We start from the raw sequence: 23,050 nt of genomic DNA on the forward strand, positions 1-23,050 counted from the left end.
TGCTGTGGATACAGGAGTGAGACAGAGATGGAGACCAAGAAACAAGTGAACTAGATCAAGAGTCAGCAAATTACAGCCCATCTGTCAAATCTAATCCCCTCCCGTTTTTATAAATAAAGTTTTACTGGAATATGGCCACATTCGTTTACAGAGTATCTAGAGCCACTTTGGGGCCACAATGGGAGAGCTGAGTATTTTTAACCAAGACCAAATGGCCCCAAATGTCTCAACATTTACTATTCAGTCCTTTACAGAAAAAGTCTGCCAGTCTGCCAACTCCTAAACTAGATGGCTAGACCGTAGGATTTTGAGGGCAAGGATGAGGTATACCCTGCTTACAGCTATATCTCAAAGCACACCACAGTACTTGGGACATGTACATAATTCAAGTATCTGCTGAAAGAATGGCGTCCATGTATGACAAACGTCTTAAAAATTACCTGATCACCATGATTCTTTCTTGGTAATCAGAACACCTACAGAATACGCCATCAGAAGGTGATGTGCAAAACAATTCAGATATAAGTAACCTGTCAGTAACCAATGATTTCTCTTAGGTTAAAATGCATTTACTTGCAATTGTAGCACACGTATCTTTCCAAATCCAATGACGCATTCGATAAAATTTTAGTGTCGATTATATGCTAAGATATGCTAGTCCCTGAGTGGGGCATAAAGGCGACTGAACAGATAAACAAGTCACAATCCCTTTTCTCAAAAAGCTAATAAGCTTTTTAAGAACTTAGTGGGGGGAAAGGGGGGATGACAGGTAAACAAACAACTGTAATGTGGTACAACGGGTGAGACAAGCAGAGCATGCACAGAATGCTGTGCAGATCCAGGGTACAATGGCCCTGCAGCAGTCTTAGCAATAACCAGTCTAAAAAACAGAAAACAAACATATGCTATGAATGTAGGCCCCAGGTATATAATTCAGAGAAAGCCTTACATTTTAAGGGAAACTATAATCAGGTGGAATCCAAGAAGTCTGTTTATTTAAATTTATTCATTCATTTATTCAAGTCTGTACTAAATGCCCAGTACAGGGCAGGCCTTTGTGGAAAGGGCTGAGGGTATAATTGTGAGCAAAACCCATGCGTGATCCCTAATCTCAAGGAGTCCAGTAGCAGAAACAGACATTAAACTTAAGAAAGTACTTTAATAAATGGTACAAATGAGAGGTACATACTACCATTAGGGCATAAAACAGGAAAGTCTGATCGAGTGAGGGAAGTCAGGGAAGGCTTTGCTGGAGAAGTGACCACAGAACTGAGACCTAAAGCAATGATTCTCAAAGTGAGGCCAGGACCTGCAGTCCTTTCAGAAGACCCAATTCTAAGTTCAACTTAAATTGCAAATGAAAATACACAACACAAGAAAGTTATTATGGCTTTTTAAAAATGGTGGGACTTAAGTGGTTACCTCTCTTCATGATACATTATTCAAATTTCACCTGCCCTAGAAAAAATAAAGAAGTCATTCAATTTTGCTTGTTCTGTGTGGCATTCCAGTAAGTAATGGATCACTCAGCAGATTCAGGATAAACAGTGTGATCAGGCAAAATTTTCAGCATACTTGACACAAAAGCCTTGCTTAAGCTCAATAAAAACTCATTCTTGGTCTTAAAGAAGGAAAACGAAGAGCTAAGATTGACAGCTTTCTCTTACCGCGAGAGATTCCTTTTACTGCGCTGATGTATTTCTGATTTTCTGCTTTTTCAGTTTTCCCATTATGCCCTCCCTATTCCTTTTTTTCTCCTACTTAACACCTCTCCCACACTCCTGCACTGTGGGATGACTGCAAAACGCCCCCCTCCCTTGAGAATGCCACCTCAGAAGACATAGCAGAACTGAAGGGACCCAGACACAGCCACTCCTCTAATAGGCAAACACACGTCCACAAAGGAAGAAGTTCAAAACAAAAGTTATAGTTGCACTGGGCATGCTGCAAAATAATTGGAAACAATCTAAATCTTTTATCAGCTAGAGAATAAACTGGGGTACATTCATACTCATTATGCAGCAATTAAAAATGAATGTACTGAGAGTATTTACCAACATGAATAGAAACTAGAATATGAATAAAACTCTAATACAAAATGGGATGTATTCAGGCCCTGTTATAGCTGCAATGTTTTATTTCTTTAACACCTGAAACAAACATATTATCAAAATTTAATTCGCTTTGTGGTGGGGCGCATGGTCACTAGATTACTCTTTATTCTTGCTTATTTTAAATGTGTTACAATTAAAAAACAAACAAGCCAGCAGCTTTGACCCTTCATCCTACACTTTTCTCACTTGGTCATTCCCCTCCAGTGTCCTGCCTCCACTATTTCCCAACTCCCAAGCAACTAGAAATACTCCCAGCGGAAAACTTCTGATCAGGTTCAGGGCTGCCCAGTAACTGAAGAGCTGAAGAACTCAAAAGTTATAGAAAGGCATGCAGTGCTACACTACTTTGTGCTTCACAAAGTCGAATTTCCTATATCCAGCTTTACTGGTACCAAGAACAATTCATGGAAAGCCTGTTAATCCTGAGAGCCCAGGTTCTTAACCTCTGAGAGCCAGCAGATGAAGAGCACAGACTCTGGGCAGCATGCCAGGCTAGGATCCTCCCTCAGCCTTTCACTAGCTGTGTTCAAGTAACTTATCCTTTCTCAGCCTGCTTCCTCATCTGCTAAATGGCAATGATAGTACCAAAGTCACTGCAGTCATTAGAGGTAATTAGATGGATGAAAGCACCCAGTACCTTAACCACTAATTATATACCCACAAACATTTAAACAGGGCAAGGATCTTCTTTACCCCGATTCAGTGATAATAGCAGAGAAGTCCCTAGAGGATAAATAACAAGCACAGCCAACTCATTCATTCAACATTTACTGAGGACCTACTGAGTTGCCAGGCACTTCTGATAACGGAGTTATGAACCATAGTCCCTCTCCTCAAAGAACTCATGGAAATAAAAGGTCAAGGTTTCAAACAATTCTGAACTTTTGGGAAAAGGCTGAGAAATCAGAAATTACTTTAGGACTCCTGGTCATCCAATTTGCCTCTTTCCTCTATATATAAAACTTTTCCCCTGCACAAAGTAAACAAAGCTAGGCAATGAAGCTAGAACTCAGTAAAACTGGAATATCAGTATTACCTGGGATTGGCAAATTAGCAGACTGTTCTACTTTGGTGCAAAAGTGTTACTGCATAACATAAAAGTACATGGAGCAAATAACTGAATTGTGAAGATTTTAACTATTCTTTCTTATTGAGCATCCATCACGCAAAATAAATAAAATGCTTCGAGTTGCTTATTTTTAAAAGCTAGTAATTATACCACAGCCTGATATATATTATGATACCAGATAAGAATGCTCTAAAAATAGACTTTTTAAAGCTAGTGCTTATTGTCCAAGCCTGCCCACTGAAAACTTTCAGGCTTTAAAAGGAATTCCAGAAATAACTGTGATGATAAACGTTTTAACTTCAGTTATAATCCATTTACAGATAATTTCAGAATACTATAATATGGGAAAAAAATGCTGAAATAAATCCAGGATTCTACAAACGTGTGAATATTTTTAGTCCACCAGGAGGCCTCCACGGGGTTGTTACAGTTTAGTAGTACATATAACAAAAGGCTATGGAACTAAATGAGAGTATTTGTCTTTCAGGGGCCTATGATTCAATTCCACTAAATGCTAGAGGGGATACTATGCAAGCAGCAATTTGTATCACTTTACACAACTCAATGATAGCATTCTGAAAGAGCTCCATTAAGGGCCACAAAATTTCTGAAGACCTAATTAAAGAAGTTGCCTCATAAATGTTTAGAAGGCCAAGTATGGATTTGTTTTATGGTCAAGTGGTCATTTTAATGAAAAGGTCATTGAATCAATAAAAATAAAATTGTTGCTATAATATGTACTCAAGTCTCCTTTGAAGAAAATGGGCAATAAAAAGGTAATGGGAAATACTCAGAGTACTACAGCTATTTAAAGAAACGATTTAAAAGCCTTCCAAAGGAACCACACAATGCAAATGATTTATAGTACTTGAGAACTGGACATCTTTTCAGCCAGAAAATTAAACAACACAAAGGCAATTATTGATGGGCTATTATTTCTCTATGAATCTCAGAGGATAAAAAGCAAAGGAAATTTAAGTAGCTTGAGGGGTCTTAAAAACAAATTACATTCTCTAAATAAGAAATAAAACAGATACATAGAGCATAATGTTATTTTGGGGAATATCTAACAGATAGAACAAAATCTAAAAGAATATGGACATAAAGGTTTACAAAGGTTTTCTGTGGGTCATGAGATTTCAAGGGAAAAAAATTTTCTTTTTTGATGTATCTATTTTCTACAATGAAAGTGTATGATCTTTTTTTAAACTGAGATACAATTGACATATAACAGTATGTTAGTCTCAGGTGGACAACATAATGGTTCAATATTTGCGTATATTGTGAAATGATCACCACAGTAAGTCTAGTTGACACCCACCACCACACAGTAAGACAAAGTTTTTTCTTATGATGAGAACTTTTAAGATCTATACTCTTCACAACCTTAAAATATACAATACAGTATTATTAACCACAGTTACCATGTTGTATATTATATCCTTATGACTTACTTATTTTAAAACTAGAAATGTGTACCTGCTTGAACACTTCTAATGATGGGGAATTTACTACCTCTTGGAGTGGTCCATACTATCCAACAGATAGCTTCAGCAGTTGTGGTATCAGAATTGCTCCTTAAATATCCTTCCTGAAGACCATACTAGGAATTACCAAGAGAAGTTTTGGTGCTCTGGCTTCTACACAGGGCCACATGGGGCTCAGGAATTATAACTCTGCTGTCCCTATTTTCATGGGGTAAGCAGAGACATAACCATTCCCCTTTGAAAGCTGAAGACTTTAGAATATTAGATTTCACCTGCAGTCAGAAAGAATTAATAAACGTGCTGCTCATAAGACAAAAGTATCTTCTAAATCCCATTAAGATTAAACTGCAATTAAAGAAAGATAAACTATAATCTAATTAATTGCAGTGAATCACATCTCACAAGAAAAGGTTATCATTACAAGGGGCTAGCAGTTGGGATAAGGTTTAAAGAAGCAGCAGAGAGACAGAATACCCGTAACTCATGATTTCCAGAGAGGGAACAGAGTCCTATTCCTTAAGTGTGGAGGGGAAGGGGAAGGAACTGACGTTTAACTGTGAATCCACCTACCATCCCTGCAAGGTGCCCCCTTGTGAACAGATGAAGAAACTGAGGTTCAAAAATGGTTCACTACTGGCACAAAGTAAAGCCACGATTCAAACCCAGGCCTATCAAATCCCAATGCATGAGCCTATCCAGCTGTGTGGGTGGATGACTTCAGGGAGCACAGCTCACTAGGACCACCCAACTCCCTGGATCTGATATTATATTCTCTATAGAAATTTCTAACACATCTTTTCTCAAAGAGACTTCTACAAAGAAAATGAGAGATTCTGGTTCACCAGACAGTTCTGTAATAGTTCCAGTAAATAGGAATAATATGAGTAGTCGTAGTAATAGTGGGATTAACTGCCAGCATTTACTGAGCACTCACTATTCCAGGCACTTCTCTATCTACAGCCAATCTTTAGTGATGGCATCTAATCCATGATTTTTAAATACCGTCTATTGCCGATGACCCCTAAATCCACAGCTTTAGCCTGGACCTTCTGTCTGAACTCCAGACTGGTTTTCAACTGCCTATCCCAGATGTCTGAAACAAGACTCTTGCTTCTACCCCTAAACTCTCCTTCTCCCACATCTCCGCGACCTCCATAAGTGGCAGCTCCATCCTTCCAGATCCTCAGGTCAAAAGCCTTAGTCATCTTTGACTCGTTTCTCTCACACTCCACATCCAATCAATTCATCAGCAAATCCTGTCAGCCCTACCTTCAAAATATATTCAGAATCTAATCACTTCTCACCATGGCCACTGCTACCAAGCACTCCAAATTTACTCAATGAATTTATTAATGAATGGCCTGAATGATGTCATTTCAACCCTCATAATAACCCTGTGAAATAAGTGCTCTTATTTCCTCCATTTTACAGAGGCACATAAAGGTTAAGTCTAAGTTAAGAAGCTCTGATTTTACTTTAGCAATCAGATTTTTTTTTTATTCTTTTGATGGAGGTACAGGGGATTGAACCCAAGACCCATGCATGCTAAGCACGTGCTCTACCACTGAGCTATACCCTCCCCTCAATCAAGTCCTTTTTTTTCAGTTCGAAGAGTCAGATCCCTAGAGCCTGATCATCCCGGTCGAAGGCATTTAATTAACTTACTGAACTTACAATGCTGTGGACCCACAGCAGTGGGGCCCAGTGCAGGAGTCAGCCAGCCTCCTGCAGCATATCAGCTTAACTGCCAAGCACTGGTCCGACCATGAGCTCCTCTCCAAAGTCCTACCTAAGTCCCACTGCTGGGGTTACCACTAGTTTCCAAACCCCATATGTTAGTCTCTCTTTACTCAGCACTACTTTTTAGACTTAAGAAAAGGAATTTGTTAGGAGGTCACATAATGAATCACTGAAAAGAAAATCAAGTTAAGAAATGGACTACTCACGTACATACCTAGAAGACAAAGAACCCTTTTCTGTATTAAAGAATTCTGTCCTTGAAAAGAAATCTCTGTTTCTGAAATGGAGTCCCCTGGGAAGGTTCCAATGAGGTTCCAGGAAGGCCTTTGAGGACAGGACTACCGGCTTTCCACACAGCGCAGAGAGGTGATGCTGGAGAACTGGATGCTGTGGGACCAGAGTGGGTGGCTTCCACCCCTTCTGACTCCTGCCTCCACCAAAACCAATTTTGAATATTAAATTAAATGACTTTATAAAAGTGAAAATCAAAAGTTTTATTTAAAAATAAGCTTTTACTGTAAAAAAAAGTGCCTTTTTTTTTCGTGGAGGCATGACAAGGGGTCAGCTGTGAGAATGGAAAATTTTAAGAACCATCAGACAAGGTAGGACTTTTCAGAGCTAAACACAGGATATCCTTTAAAAGTTCATCAGAATCGCTTCTATATGTAATCTAAAAAACAAAAGGGACACAGATGAACTAATTATTTATAACTTAGATGAACATTTGACTGTCCTTTATGATTGGATTACTGCATTCTGTTGATTCTTATTTTGTGGTTGGCTTTATTCCTTTGATAACCAAGTTTAAAAAGCTAAAGCTCTAAACTGTTCTTACAATGAACAGTACATATACATAAATTTTTTAAAAATTTGCAGTATATTGTATATATGTATTTACATGTAATATATTGGATATGTGCAGTCATTGTTTAAATTTTACCTAATAAAACTGAAAAATGAAAAAAAAGTTTATTAGCACAAGATAAATGCCCATTTCAGTGTTTTTACAACAGGGGTTATATATTAGAATTGGTACCTTTTTGGGGTTGATGTGACTACATTTCTTTCGAGGATATAAGTGACTTTACTGTATGCAAAGGAAAAAAATCCAAAGGAATATCCACCAAACTCTTAATGAGTACTGCTGAGTGGTAGAAGCAAAAGAGGCATTCACTCTCTACATTATATTCTTCTGTAATTTATAACAAGTGTGAACTCACTTTTGAGGAAAAATACATTATCCTCACATTAACAGATACAAGTTTCCATATAATAATATTTAGCTCTTTAACTTCATTTTAACTGTTAATAAAATTTCTGTTTCTTATGGCTTTTAATTTCCACTATTAACTGATTTCTTTCTCTAAAACTTGCAGATTTTAGAAATGTTGGGTCAATGAATATTCTAATGCCACTTTAGAGATGTCAGTTAAATTGCATATTGTGCAAATAAGATAAAGTATCACTTGAGGAAATCTGAAACAGCAAGGAGAGCAGAGGTGGGAGAAACAATGCCAGCCCCTCCCGTGCCCATTCTGGAATGTGTCATATCACCATCAACAAGCATTTGCTGAATGCCTTCTGTGCAAGCAGCATGCCAGGCTCTGGTCTCTGTCTGTTAAGGAGCTCTTGGCATTGCTGGAAAACATCACACACAGATACCACCACGAGGCAGCATCTGCCGCAGTGACAAATACATGGCCCTGCAGAGCAGAGAGAGAGGACTTTGAAATTCCTGCTTTCAGAAGACTTTGCAGACATGATTTAAACTAAGGCTCTCAAGATGGGGCGATTACCCTGGATTATCTAGTCGGACTTCATACAATCATAAAGTCCTTGTAAGTGAAAGATAGAAGGAGGGTCAGAGTCAACATCAGAGACTGAAGGATCAATCTGAAGATGCTACACTGCTGGCTTTGAAGACAGAGGAAGGCCCAAGAGCCAGGGAATGTGGGTAGCCTCTAGAAGCTGGAAAAGCAAGGAAAAGAGTTTCCCCCTAGTCTCCAGAAGGAACACAGCTCTGTCAACACCTGAGGCCCACTTCAGAGTTCTGACCCTCCAGAACAGTATGACAAATCTGTACTGTGTTAAAACCACTATGTTTGTGATCATATAGGGAACTAACACAGCAGGTTAAAGCAAGGTATTCACCTGCCCATCTGCCAAAATACCCAAAGCCTTATTACGCAGGTCCCTATCGTACACACATTCAGTGAAATGTTTGCACTAACAAACTATCTAGAAAACACAAGATGGTGGTAGTGGGGGAGAGGAGGGATCCACAAGGGAATTTTGGAGATCTGTCAGGAATTTTCAGGCCTATTATCCTGCCTTCCTTCAAGTACATGTAACTCCTTTCTATTTGTCCTTTAAGAAAGGTACTTTCGCTTTACAGTTCAGTTTCTGGAAGACAATTTGCAAAAGCTGGGGAAGTGGCCAACTGCTTAATGCTTTGGTGCCTACCAGCTTATTTTAGTTTCTTGCCCTCTTTTGTCAATTTACTTGACTTTTGAGAGGCTTTGGTTCTGTTAATTAGGACAGACCTCTTCTAATTCACCTACACTCTCTTGGTCTGTAGATCATCTCCAATGAGCCATGAGAAAAGAGAAGCAGTAAGAGACCTAGCCATAGATAGACTTACGAATCTGTGCAAAGCCTAACTACTCAGAATGCAGTCCATGGACCAGCACATCAACATCCCCTGGAAACCTGTTTGAAATTCAGCATCAAGTTCCACTCCACATTATTCAGCCATAAAAAAGAATGAAATTTTACCATTTGTGACAACATAGATGGACCTAAAGGGTATTATGCTGTGAAATAAGTCAGATAGAGAAAGACAAATACCGTATGATGTCACACATTGAAAAAACAAAACAAGTGAACAAATAGAACAGACTCACAGATACAGTGAACACACAGGTGGCTGCCAGAGGGGAGGGGGTTGGAGGGATTAGTGAAATGGATGTGAGAGATTAAAAGACACAAATTTCCAGTTATAAAATAAATAAGGATGAAATGTATAGCATGGGGAATAATACAGTCAACTGTAATCCTTTGTATGGTGACAGATGGTAACCAGACATGTCACGGTGCATTTTATAATGTATAGAAATATCAAATCACTATTTTGTACACCTGGAACTAACACAGTGTTGGAGGCCAGTTATACTTCCATTTTTAAAAAAATGTAGACACTGGGAAGAAATGCATGAAAATGCAAATGATGGTTACTTCTGGTGCATGGGGACTATGAGTGATTGTTAATTTTTACTTAAGGCTTTTATATATTTCTAATTATCTGCAATGAACATGTATTGCTTGTAAAGTTAGAAAGAAAACAATGTCATTAAAGATGAAAAAAAAGTTCCATTCCAGATCTTCTGAATCAAAGACTACATTTTAACAAGATCTCCAGATGATTTGTATACACATTCAAGTCTGAGACACACGGATATAAAAAGCCATTGGCAATGGTACTCACCATGACCCTCTTCATAAATTTCAGGGACAAATATCCTCAAAAGGTTCATACTTTCAGTTAATGGAAGCTTCTTTTTTTTTAAATTTATTAATTGATTAATTTTTATTGAAGTACCATCAGTTACAATGTCTCAATTCCTAGTGTACAGCACAATGAATGTTCCAGTCATGCATATGCATACATATATTTGTTTTCAGATTCTCTTTCATTAAAGGTTATTACAAGATACTGAACATAGTTCCCTGTGCTCTACAGCAGAAACTTGAAGCTTCTTAATTTTTACAAAGATTTTACTTTCAAGCACAAAAGTTTTCCTAAGGTATAAATGAAAAAAAAGAAAAACATGCCCCTCTACTCTCCCTGGCAAGATTTGTTGAGATGGTGGATGAAATATTGACGTAAATGTATTTATTTTATGAAGTTTTTTCAAGGGTTAGAACATTCAGTAAATGTTCATAGCCTTATGAGGTTGATATCCCCACAGTACAGCTGAGGAAATACATACCTGGACTCAGAGACATGAACTTGCCATAAAATCATTTAGGCAGGAGCCAAAATGCTAACCCAGACTCGCACAGTCCCTAAGACCATCCTTATAAATACCACTCTATACAGCCAGTCCTCATTATTTGAAGATTCTGTATTTGCAAATTCTCCTATCACTAATATTTATTTGTAATCCCCAAATCATTACTCACTGCCTATTCCTGATTTTCTGAGGACAGGTACATATGTGAACAGAATGGCAAAAATTTTGAAACACCAGAGACAACACTTTCCCAGAATGAGGTGATGCTCTGCCTTCTTATTTCACCTCTCATGTTTTAAATGAGTCCTTTTCAAAATCTAATATATTATACATTAAATATACATATTAATATATATAATATTTAGTGCCATATTTTTCACATTTTGTGCCTTTTGTTGGTGATTTTGCAGTTTAAGATGGCCCCCAAGCAAAGAGCTAAAGCACTGTCAAGTGTTTCTAAGGGCAAGAAAGCTGCCTTATGGAGAAAATACAAGTGTTAAAGCATTAGTGCCATTGGCAGTGAGCTCAATGTTAATGACTCAACGATATACATTAAATAAGGCAAAAAGAAACACACATAAAACAAGGTTATGTATCAATCAGTTGACAAAAATGTGACCAGAGGCCCGCAGGAACCTAATCCTGCATTTCATCTGGGGACAATGATTCAGTATTTGCTAAGATGGTGTTCACAGTGACTTTATAGAACACAACTACCCCAACTGTTGTTACGTGTACTAACCTGACATGTAACAGGGAAGGCACCAAATTACAGAGCACTTTCAGAAACAAGATCATTTTCTCCAACTCAAAAGCAATGGTTGAAGGTTCTTGACAGGATAACCACAGGACTGGTAATGGTGTTATTTCATAGCTTACAGGCTAAAAACATTAGAATAATACAATGCACAAAGTCAGAAAGTGGATATTACATCACCACAGACAAAAGATCAAGTGGTGGCTCCATGGGATGGGTGCAGGATGATTCAGGGGGATGAGGGAAGAGAATACAACAATATTCATTCATATTTACTCTTTAGATCTCATCTTTAAATTCCAAGTCACTTTATAACTTAATATAGTACAATAACATGTGTACACAATAAATTATATTGGTAGTGCCTACAGTATAATTTTGCTGATGGTGTACACGACCAAACAATGTTGGGAGATCACCACTGTAGAGGATCAAAGTCAGCACCTGAAAAGAAAAGAAACTCAAGAGGCGTTGTGTCCTGCAATGAGGGGCAAGGCTGGGGTGCTGAAGACTCAGATGCACTGGGAACATCTTAGGAAAGCTGGGTTCTATTCTGCTCTGCCTGCAACAAGTTGTGATGATCCTCACACAGGACATTCCCTCCAGGCATCAACTGATTGATGTGAGAAATTAATTATCTGGTTGTGACACTGACTAGATGATCCAAGCTAGGAACCCTTCCTGCTCTAGAAATTTGACCATTCTGACCCAAAGGAAATAAGACATAATAGCAGGTAAGTAATACCATTGTTTACTGTTGCCTGGAGCCTAAAGACTGGAGGCATGCCCTGATAGAACCACAGGCTGCTCACAGAACACCACTTCCCAGACTGGGAAGATGCTATGGAATTCCGTAAGATATCCAGGACTGCTAGTGCTAGATAGTTCAGTTGCATAATATACACATTCAACTGTAAGTGCTCAGTGGGAAAAAAATAAGAGAAAGAGAAGAAATAACCATAACAATGCTGGCATATCCATCTGCCATTCCAGTCGATGAAGGTGTTCTGTTCCCTGGGACAGTCTCAGGCTCCAGTGTCTCTTATAGCATGAATGGTTTGGTGTGAGGCTAATGTGTGACACAGTATCATTTTTCATCTACATCACCTATTCCCAAACTAAATACTTCCTCTGATGCTCTTGGAAAGAAGAAGGGATTCATTTCAACTCTGAAGGGAAAATGGCTGCATGACTTACTGACAGATGAAATCAGTCTCCAAAGAGGACTGACTTCCTAAGGGTATTTCAAAGGCAATTATTGACAATGCTCAATTTTCACAGTATACACTGACTGTAGAACCAAACCCCCAAATAAAGTAAGACTCAACTATAGTTATTCTGTTCCGAGGGTTCACTCCTAAGCCTATCACCAAGAGGTGGTGTAAATTGAAATTTGCTACTATATACTTTTATGGTACTTCTTCCTGATTAAAGCACTCTCATTTAACACCCACAGAGGCCAGGCAAAGAAGATGGAACAAGCTCTGTGGTTCCCATTTCAGCGATCCAGTGCAATAAAAATAGAAAGAGTAAAGACTATGGAGTCAGACAATTTGGTTTCAAATCCCAGGCATATTGTTCAATTTTTCAGAGCCTTATTTTCCTGTTAGTAAAATGCAAACAATACACACACCTCACACAGTTTCTGAGGATGAGTCAAAGTATACAAGTCGCATATATACAATAGTCAGTGTTTCCTTTCATCATGCTACAGGAAGTAGGGCTACAAGTTCACACACCTAATGTGACTAATGAAGCCCAAAGCAAAACATCTCCCAATTCACAGCTACATGCTCAGAGGTTCAAGGACATAATATACCATTTCTTTAAAAGGTGTTGAAAAGATAAAAGATACTCTGCTAAAAGTTTTTTGGTTCAAGTAAATTTGTGAAATGCCAGTCTCTTGAAGGCTGACAAAGCATATATGTGCGTACAAGTGTGTGTATGATATAAAGGCTGAGAAGGTGTGCAACAAATAAATCTGGTTGAATATGTATAGAACATTTCTCCAAAATGCATTTAAAAATGGAATCCTTTTTTGCGTGATTACTATCAACATCCACATAAACAATGTTCTGAACACACTTTTAGAAACACTAGTTTCGATAAATCAATACATAACAAATAGGCTATTATATCATAATAGATTAGTTAATATTAATATAAATAATTATAATAGGTTATAGGACAAAAAACAAGAAACTACCCTTTAAACAAGATCCCTGAATAGTATTTTTGCAGCCTGTCTTGAATTTGCCTATAGTCTGGAGTCAAGTCCACCCAAAATCTATTTAGACTACTAAGATATTTTTATTCACAGAAAGCTCTCAGAATAAGTCTGCCAGAAACAAAGATTCCAAGAAGCAGATCCTGTCATCTTACAGAAGACAAATTGGGGAAAAAAGATGAGAGAGACGCTTTATGTTTTGTTACAAAATGGCTTTGCATGAGGTATCTTACTCTCTAAACTAACTTTCCAAGAACAGCACGTATCTTATGCCACATTACTAACTTTCCCATCATTATCTCTGGTCTCCTATTGACGGTGGAAAGCAAGAGAAAGCCAGGATGGAGACAGTGCCTTGTAAACTATAAACCATAAAGACGAGGAACCATATTTTTCTTTGAAAACTACAAGAGAGCAGTTATTGTCACAATCAACAAGAAAAAGAAAGTCAACTCAATTATCAGCATTTGGCCAATCCCGGTTTTTCTGCAGAGGCCTCAGGTGTGCTTAAAAACGTGGGAAAATGCCAAACTAGATTTCTTAAGAACTTTTGCTAGGATGTCAAGGTACTGTGGCATTTCCAAAAAATTTGTAAGCAGTTGTTCTACTGGAGTCCTAAAACTGTACATTGTTTTGTTATAACCTCGATCCAAAAAAATCATTCTTTACAGGTAATTTTTTAAAATAAAACTAAATTTAACAAATTTAAAATTCAGACACTCAGTTTGTTGGAAGATGGGGTTTTCCTACTTTGTAAATAGTATCTCGATTATTATTGCATGTAAGCATTTCTAGTGAATACTTTTAAACCTCTAGAAGTCAAATACAGAGAAGACTAAGCCCGAGGAATTCCTTTAAAAACTAAATTAATATTTGATATTTCCTTACCCTGACAAACACAACATATATAAAAAAGGAACCTGCTCTTATGCGAAGTTGTAAGTTTGTGAACTAGGTGCAGACAAGTGTTGGTTAGCACTGACAACCTAGGAGGAAGGCTTTGGGTTCCTTCAAGCTTCCAAGGTTCCTTCAAGCTTCCATGTTTTGAGAAAAATGAACGGAATCTAGCCTAGTCCAGTTTGTACCGTGTGCAGTTCAGCCACTACCTGCAGGAGTGGGAAAGGGCGAAGAGCAACCATTATCGCCTAACATACCAGGGTTACCTGAAAAGTCATCTTGACATTTCAGTCTTCCATTTTGGGGGGACTAGAAGCCTCAAGGACCACTAGATTGCGGCCGATGACTCGCCTAGTCCATCCCCGCACAAGGTGCGCGCTCACCTGCGGGGCGACGGGAAGTACACCTGCCCGGCGGGAGGCACCCACATCGCCTCACCCAACCCCGGCGGACTTGCCCTCCTCCATCCTTCTTCGCCATCACTTTCATCCCTCCCCACCCATCTGCATCTAACCGAGGGGCAGGGACGGGGGAAGGCGAAGATGGTGCGGTGAGGAAATGCATCCCCACCATCTGCCGCAGACTACCTCCTCCCATCCCACAGCGGATGCAAAGTCACACCGCCCCTCCTACGCCTCGTGTCTCTAAGGCAAGGTCTGCAATAGTTAAAATTTTTTATTATTTTTAAGCCAAAACTTCCCCACTCCCTTCCGCCCCTCACCTTCACGAAAGCAATCGGGGTTGTGGTACCTTCGATATCTAACAGGATCACAGTGACTTCGGCGGGGACCGAAAGCACGACCATTTCCCTACCGGATGCTACCACGGGATCGGCCTACGGATGGGAAAGGCGGAGGGCGGCGCCGGCTGCGCCCGCTACAATGTGTCGGGCTTCCGACAGTCCCGCAAGAATCCGGGAGCCGGCAACCGCGCGCGGCCTGATGCACGAGGCGGAGAGAGCACGTCCGCACACCTGGAAGTGGAGAAGTCCACAGCACTGGGGCCCCGAACTCGCGAGCAGCCCAGGGCCGGAGGTCGAGACCACGTGGGCAGGGAAAGGGGGCGGCCCTCGCGGGGTTCCGAGGGGGCGGGGAGAGGTAATGGCGACGACGCCGATTGGCCGCTAGAGGGCCTCAAACTCGATCCGTCAAAATGGGCCTCGCGTGGGCGGGAACAAAGGAGCGAACGCGGGAGCCGGGTGCGCGGGCGCGCGCCCTCCGCAGACTGAGCGAGCGGGAGAGGCCCGGGGCACGTGCAGACGGGAGCCCCGCGAGTGGCGCGCCGGGGATGTGAGTGCCCCTTGCCCTCTACGGCACCTAGCCCCCTCCCCGCCCACTGCCTCCGCTTTTGCATATTTACAGTAATCCGACCCGGCCCGCGCCCCTCCTCCCGTCCTCTGTCAGCAAAGAGGCCGTTTGGGTCTCGGGCTGGCTGACTGTGTTGGCCTGGATTCCGGCCGATCGGCTTGGGAGGCCCGTCACGCCCCCTCGGCCCGCACGCCTGTGGCGGCAGCGGAAGAGGCGCCCGCGCCGCGCTGCTGCCCGGAGGGGCCGTCGCGCGCCCGCTTCCTGTTCGGCTGGTTCCAGCCAGCTCGAGGACAAAACACGCGTGCGCGCGGCGGACGGGCGGGCGCGTTCGCCGCCTCAGCCGCCGGCGCCGGGCGCAGTCCGCCTTTTTCCGGAACAGCTCGGCCACGGTGCTAATCGATAGCAGCAGCCGCCACAGCAGCTCCGCACTGGGCGACCGAGGGCGGAAAAAGGCGGGGTTGACGGCTCTTTGCTGGGAGTGGGCTGGACCGGACGCCAGAGACAAAGGCTCTCAAGGCAAGAGGGGCTGTTGCCCTGCGACGGCGCTGCTCGGGATTTTTGACCCCAGGACTTTTCGCCCCTTCGTCTTTCTCTTCCGACGCTTCTCTCTTCCCAAGCCCGCTTCCCCTCACCCGCGACCTCGCTCCTCACCCGGAGGGCCGCGATGGAGGTCCCGCCCCGGCTTTCCCATGTGCCGCCGCCATTGTTCCCCTCCGCTCCCGCTACTTTAGCCTCCCGCAGCCTCTCCCATTGGCGGCCGCGGGCGCCGCGGCAGCTCGCCCCGCTCCTCCCTTCGCTCGCTCCCAGCGCCGCCCGGCAGGGGGCGCGGCGCGCCCAGCGCCACGTCACCGCCCAGCAGCCCTCCCGATTGGCGGGCGGGGCGGCTATAAAGGGAGGGCGCAGGCGGCGCCCGGATCTCTTCCGCCGCCATTTTAAATCCAGCTCCATACAACGCTCCGCCGCCGCTGCTGCCGCGACTCGAACTGCGCGCCAGCACCCCCCGGCCGACAACGCCGCCACCATGGAGGACATGAACGAATACAGCAACATAGAGGAATTCGCAGAGGGGTCCAAGATCAACGCGAGCAAGAATCAGCAGGATGACGGGTACCGCACGCTTCTCTTCTCTCCCCTTTTTCTCTCTCCCCCAGCGCGCCGCACGCGCCCTGCGTCCCTCGGGAGCCGCGCGCTGCCCCCATTCTTGCCCCGAGTGGATTCCCCGCGTGCCCGCCGGGCCCTACTAGGTTGGAGAGAAGAGGGAAGTAGGAGACGGAGGAGGTGACTCGGGAGGCCCGCGGAAGGTGGGGGAAGGGCAGGGGGTTGGAGGAGGAGGGCGGCGGCGTCCGGGTCCCGAGTGCGCAGGCGCCGCGTGGGGCCTGAGGGGGAGGGGCCGGCTTCGCTGCGCCACATGCTGCAGCTGCCGCCGCCTCTTCATTGTGTCTGTTGGGACTCTGCGCGGTTTTCTTGGGGAGAGTTTAGGGAACTCTTGGTTTGCGACACAGTAGGCGACTGGTACCCAGATCTCTAGTAGGCGATGTGATGAGTTCTTTAGATGGGACGTTCGTTTGACAGCTGAGGAAGACGTGAACCTAAGTTGTGTGGGATCGGTTCAGAGAGTTGGATTTTGTAGTCCAGAACAATTAACGTTTTGTTGGCCTCTTTTAAACTTTGCACTATGCAATGTGGAGAGCAAGCTGTGCATCGTTTTGAATAAGTGACCTTGGTGAAATTTGGGTATTTTTGTGGTTTATTCATGCGTATCTGTAAGTGGGTTAAATTACTTGTACGTGGGGATAAATTTCCCCGTACTGATAGTTTATTTTGTGAACATAATTAATTTCAGAACTTAACCCGTTTAAGCTATTTCTAACCTTTTTTTAAAAAAAATTATTTTTAGTAAAATGTTTATTGGAGGCTTGAGCTGGGATACAAGCAAGAAAGATCTGACTGAGTATTTGTCTCGATTTGGGGAAGTTGTAGACTGCACAATTAAAACAGATCCTGTCACTGGAAGATCAAGAGGATTTGGATTTGTGCTTTTCAAAGATGCTGCTAGTGTTGATAAGGTACGAACATGTTTTGCATTGTGCTGCTTTTTGCAAATTGTTGAGAGCGTTGGTTGTATGTTGTCAGATTAAATAAATCTGTTTTATAGGTTTTGGAACTGAAAGAACACAAACTGGATGGCAAATTGATAGACCCTAAAAGGGCCAAAGCTTTAAAAGGAAAGGAACCCCCAAAAAAGGTTTTTGTGGGTGGACTGAGCCCAGATACTTCTGAAGAACAAATTAAAGAATATTTTGGAGCCTTTGGAGAGGTGCGCTATGTTTTATGTTTACGTGTATTTTCATTGGGTATGTTTATGTAATGTTAATCCCTGGTCCAGTTCTTATAGAACAAACTCATGTGTTGGGTGAGAATGGGATTAAATTATTGCTCAAGTCCCTTCTAGTCGCTGTACCTTAATACTGCTTTCTCTGGAAAGTAATATGTAGTTTATTTTGGCAAAAAGGTGGATGCTTTGGTGTGGTCAGGATTTGGATTTATTAACCAGTGGCATCTGTTGAGTAAGAAACGGTATTAAATAAGGGAGGTTTTGCTCTCCCGTCTCTCTAAATGCTCTATAAACAAATCACTTCTAGTAAAGCGGTAGTCTGTATGGAAGTTATCTCATTAAAATAACGTGTCATGTTGAAGGTTGAAAAGGACTTGTGGCATTGTAAAATCTGGTGGGTTTTTACCATTACTGGATGATCTTGAGTGTGCGTCTTGATTTCAGATTGAAAATATTGAACTTCCCATGGATACAAAAACAAATGAAAGAAGAGGATTTTGTTTTATTACGTATACAGATGAAGAGCCAGTAAAGAAATTGTTAGAAAGCAGATATCATCAAATTGGTTCTGGGAAGGTAAAGCCTTTTAATTACATTAAGTGGAAAATGTGAGGGTTTTTTTTTTTAATGTAAGTGAAATTTATCCAAATGTTTTTGAGAAGAAAAACAAATGGCTTGACATTAGACCTTCAGTAACAGTTCTATTTGTTTTTAAATTTTGTTTATAGTGTGAAATTAAAGTTGCTCAGCCCAAAGAGGTATATAGGCAGCAACAGCAACAACAAAAAGGAGGTAGAGGTGCTGCAGCTGGTGGACGAGGTGGTACTAGGGGTCGTGGACGAGGTGAGACTTCATTCCTAGGAATTTGACTCAGTGATTAAAGCTATACACTGCTAAATGTGAATAAGCCCATCAGGAAGAAAATCCAAATTTTAACTGTCCCAACATGGAAAATGCCCAGCTTAGTGGGTGGGTTTTTGTTTTTACTGAGTTTATTGGTTTCACCTCTTCAGAGAATGGCCATTCTGACAGTGTCATTGCTGGTGGGAAAATAGTACCATTAAATGTAGTTATAAACAGTCTACTTGTCTTCACATTCATCCTGATTATTAAATTTAGGAAGCCTGATACTAGCACAATTGGATTTTCTGCCCCCTTATGACAACTGGAATAATGTTTTCTTTCTCAGATAGCAGTATAGATGTCCATTCTGCTTTTTTAAGATTTGCAGAGTGAGGGACAGGAACACATTTTGTGTTAGGATCAGGGGTCAGAAGTTGTTTCCTAACAATCACTGTGCATTGTTTCAGGTCAGGGCCAAAACTGGAACCAAGGATTTAATAACTATTATGATCAAGGATATGGAAATTACAATAGTGCCTATGGTGGTGATCAAAACTATAGTGGCTATGGCGGCTATGATTATACTGGGTATAACTATGGGAACTATGGATATGGACAGGGATATGCAGACTACAGTGGTAAGAATATTTAACTTAACTTCATAAACCAATGGTATTAAAATTCAGTGTTAAATTGTGTATATGGGTTTTCTATTGAAGCGTTTGGAGCTAATTTATTTTTGGAGGCATTTAACAGTCGGGATTATGCTAATATAGAGGTATTGGTCATTAGAAGTGTTTTAGAATGTATGGCGTGATTAGTTTATTGTCACTTAAAATACCTGATTTTAATATTTGGCATGCAGAACTTTGTGTATTTAGTAGTTTTTGAATATATAATGAAACCATTTCATAGAAAACTAAAACAAAATTGTTTTTGTCTGTTCAAAATAGGCCAACAGAGCACTTATGGCAAGGCATCTCGAGGGGGTGGCAATCACCAAAACAACTACCAGCCATACTAAAGGAGAACATTGGAGAAAACAGGTGTGTATAAGAGTACAAGAAGCCAGTGGACATGTCTAATTTAATTTAAAGATCAATAGACAAATGAAAAATATGTAAAAACAAAATATCATGTAGCCTGTTTTTACTAAATTGTTAATTTTTTACTTGCTTTAAAATGAGCCTGTTTTGCCTAAAGTGTCTATAGATCTTTAACTTTAAAGTCTTATCTCACTTTCTTTAGTATTACAGAAAAACTTAAGAGTTTTTCTGTTTGCTTTGTGTACCAGGTGGTCTAGAGGAATAATTAAACTTTTTTAGAACTATTAACAGGTAAAGTACTGAAATGGGTACAACTTAAGGAAAACAAGAATGTTGTCTTCTAACTCTGACATTATACCTTGTTTGTACCCGCCAGCGGGAACTTCATTGCAGGCCGTGTGTCACCCTGACCACGTCTATCTCTGGGGGTCGCACGTTGCGGGCAGAGCGCAAGGCATACACCAGAAAACGCTGTCCTGTGGTATGGTCTCTTCCAACTTCATGTACCAGCGTAAAGATTAAAGTGGAAAACTTCAGACTTTGGCTTCTTTTTTAATCTTTTTGAAGATTAAGTGTCTTAACTTAAATGGTTTTTTACAGGAGTTAAAGTACATAAATGCCTTTTTACAGCTTAATCATTTTGGTCTTCTGTTTAGTGTTGTATTTCAATTGTGGAGCCTCATTTTAAGTGTTCATTCTTTAAGATTTAATGCTTGCTTTTTCTTTTTATAGCTAATAGTGAAATCTACAAACCAAAACAAGAACTTTAAAATCTGGGATATAAATTAAAGATCATATGCACATAGCAATTTGTTTTCTTGCAATACAAACCCATTAGAAATTCATGTTTGTGATAAACAGCATTCTTCATGGCTTACTAGAGATGTTTCTAGTAGACCTTGATCTAGCACAGTTCAACCTGTGAATATGGGAAGGTTACGTTCCCAGATTTTCTAAGTAAATTTAAAATCATTTGGGAACTTAAGGGTGAATTTATTAATTACTGAAACTGCATTTTGCCAATGAATTTGCATGTGATCTTTAATTATTGAAGAAAAGAATAAAGTGAGAACTTAAAACAATTCATGAAAGTGGACCTTTGAAAGTTTGTCATAGTTGCACAAATCTAATTGCCGTTTTGTTTTTGTTTTTAGGAGGAGATTGCTAAAGTAACCCGTCTTGCAGGACTGACACTGAAGATTGGTCTCCTGTTGATCTAAGATGATAATTTTGTAAAAGACTTTCTAGTGTACAAGACACAACTGTGTCCAACTGTATATAGCCGCCAATTAGTTTTCTTTGTTTTTACTTTGTCTTTTGCTATCTGTGTTATGACTCGATGTGGATTTGTGTTTATACAAATTTTATTTGTATGGTTTCATGTTAAACCTCAAATAAATGCTTCCTTATGTGATTGTTTTTCTGCGTCAGGTACTAAATAGCTCTGTAAAAGTGTAATTTTAAATAAGCAATAATTAAGGCACAGTTTATTTTGTAGAGAGTATTGATCCATAGGGAGAAACTGGTCTTTTATAAATAGCCAGCTACAGTGTTTACTCTGTTCCCCTTTTTTGTTAGATGTATTCTAAGCTCTGAGGCTTCATTTTTCTGTTACCTGAGGCTTCCACCATACCTTTAAGTAATGTTTCCTCTGTATATCTGGAGACTTTGTCATGAAAATCTTCGTGACATAGTGTTGTGATTAGTGGAAACTTTCTAGTAGACCATGAATCTTGGTTGTATTTTGAAAAGTAATTTTCTGATGGCGCAGAGCATGCTGGTAACTCCTTTTATGAATAGAAAGATTTTGATTTGTTCTTGTCTCTGGAAGGTCGTTTGTTAGGATTTGCTGTATTCTAATCAGTGGTCTGCTAGAAAGTGCTTTGACTAATGATCATAATACTTAACTTTGTTTTCTTGATTAAAATGTCCAGATATACACAGGAAAAAGCACTTAAACTGTGATAGGAGCTACAGTTTAAGAATATCAGATATAGTTGCATTTAACACAAAGGGTTTGGCAAATAGGTATATGGTTATTAAAGTTTGAGCAAAGATTAGATTAAAATATTTGAAGTAGTGGCTGATTAAAATTAAATTGTGTACTATTCTGTTGGTATTATGTCACAGCAAGCACCAAACTGAACAAAATGTTTTCTCTTGGGGCATTGTTAGGAAGCTATATTGGATGTTAACTGTTACGTGGTGTAAGTTTATAGACGTCACGATAGTAGGTTTCATCATTTTTAGTGCAGTTAGTGCATGAGCTGAGTAGTTATCCATATTCAGACATAGGAAGGAATAGTGGGGAAAGGTATACTTTAAACCTTACATAAGTGAAAATCTAGGTGTGACCAAGTCATGTCATTACAGCACATCTTCTAGTGCATTAGAAAGAGTGGTGTTAGCTCTAGATTTTGGAGGATATCCTCGGTAAATTCAAGCTTTGAATTTTACATTCAGTGTAGTTAATGAATTTAAGGTTTTCATTTTATTTCTGTGGTTCTATGTTAGCCACTAGACTGGCATACGTGTTCACATGTGGAATAGTTGACCTCACCTTCAACCAAGTGTAAATTTTTTATGTTAATGAACCTGCCTTTTTTTTGTTGTTTTATTTGGTGCCTGCAACTTCCTTTGTTCCAATGTTTATACTTGCTGGGCTATCAAGTTACAGTGCTTTTGGCCTTGTTTTGCTCCTGTTTTGCTCTTTGACCCTACACCTAGGCCAAGTACCAATGTTGGCTATTACAAGCGATCGTTCATTCTTTCAACATGCAACCTTAGGGAACAGAAAGGAGATTTCAAGTTGTGTTGTGAAAGTCAGCAGGTGCAGTGTCTTAGGGCAGTGAATCCTGTAAGTTCAAATTTATGATTAGGTGGCAAGTTGACATTGAGATTGTCCTTTCCCTGATCAAAAATGAATAAAGGCTTTTTAAACAAAATCCAAACTCTTCAATCAAGTCTTGATATATGACTTTGAAGAAACACTACATCTGGATATTACTGTCTGAGATCTTTTAGAAAAACTGAAGCACTTAGGACAAACGTACTCGACTAGCCTGTATATTCTCAAATACACTCCCTGACCTGTTTTGTCCAAGTTTTGTGTGTCACTACATTAGCAGTTTTGCTGATGTTAATGTTAACATTAACAAAATTAACTATAATCTGTAGTCTTATAACTCCATTTACAAGATTAGGGGTTAAGTGTT

General features: G+C 40.5%; 2 protein-coding genes across 10 annotated transcripts in view; one reads left to right on the forward strand and one right to left on the reverse strand.

Moving 5' to 3' along the window:
- ENOPH1 (enolase-phosphatase 1) overlaps window positions 1-15,936 on the reverse strand; it is a 28,401-nt gene extending 12,465 nt beyond the window's left edge. Inside the window, exon 1 of one of the 4 annotated variants that reach the window (XM_032456770.1) lies at window positions 15,664-15,936. Coding sequence is in view for 1 of the 4 variants with exons in the window: in XM_006190346.3 (XP_006190408.1) it covers window positions 15,026-15,109 (84 nt within the window). In the remaining 3 variants the exon portion in view is untranslated. Of the gene's footprint in view, window positions 1-15,025; window positions 15,337-15,663 lie in introns of those variants that run through there. The other 3 variants (XM_032456786.1, XM_006190346.3, XM_032456777.1) reach the window with 3 other exon arrangements.
- Window positions 15,937-16,080: 144 nt separating this feature from the next.
- Window positions 16,081-22,780, forward strand: HNRNPDL (heterogeneous nuclear ribonucleoprotein D like). Of its 6 annotated transcripts, XR_001366793.2 has the most exons (9): window positions 16,099-16,718; window positions 17,509-17,677; window positions 17,767-17,928; window positions 18,391-18,522; window positions 18,675-18,789; window positions 19,257-19,427; window positions 19,743-19,835; window positions 20,212-20,316; window positions 20,990-22,780. XR_001366793.2 is itself a non-coding variant. In XM_006190347.3 (8 exons), exons 1-7 carry the CDS (start codon window positions 16,276-16,278, stop codon window positions 19,811-19,813), a joined length of 1,263 nt encoding a protein of 420 aa, XP_006190409.2. In that variant the 5' UTR covers window positions 16,081-16,275; the 3' UTR covers window positions 19,814-19,835; window positions 20,990-22,780. The 6 variants fall into 6 exon arrangements, 4 of the variants coding, with proteins under 4 accessions (XP_006190409.2, XP_006190410.2, XP_032312636.1 ...); XM_006190347.3 differs by lacking the exon at window positions 20,212-20,316 and having other exon boundaries at window positions 16,081-16,718; XR_004311622.1 differs by lacking the exon at window positions 19,257-19,427 and having other exon boundaries at window positions 20,990-21,028.
- Window positions 22,781-23,050: the final 270 nt, after the last annotated feature.

The sequence above is a fragment of the Camelus ferus genome, chromosome 2 (assembly GCF_009834535.1).
Source record: "Camelus ferus isolate YT-003-E chromosome 2, BCGSAC_Cfer_1.0, whole genome shotgun sequence".
Classification (NCBI taxonomy): Eukaryota; Metazoa; Chordata; class Mammalia; order Artiodactyla; family Camelidae; genus Camelus; species Camelus ferus.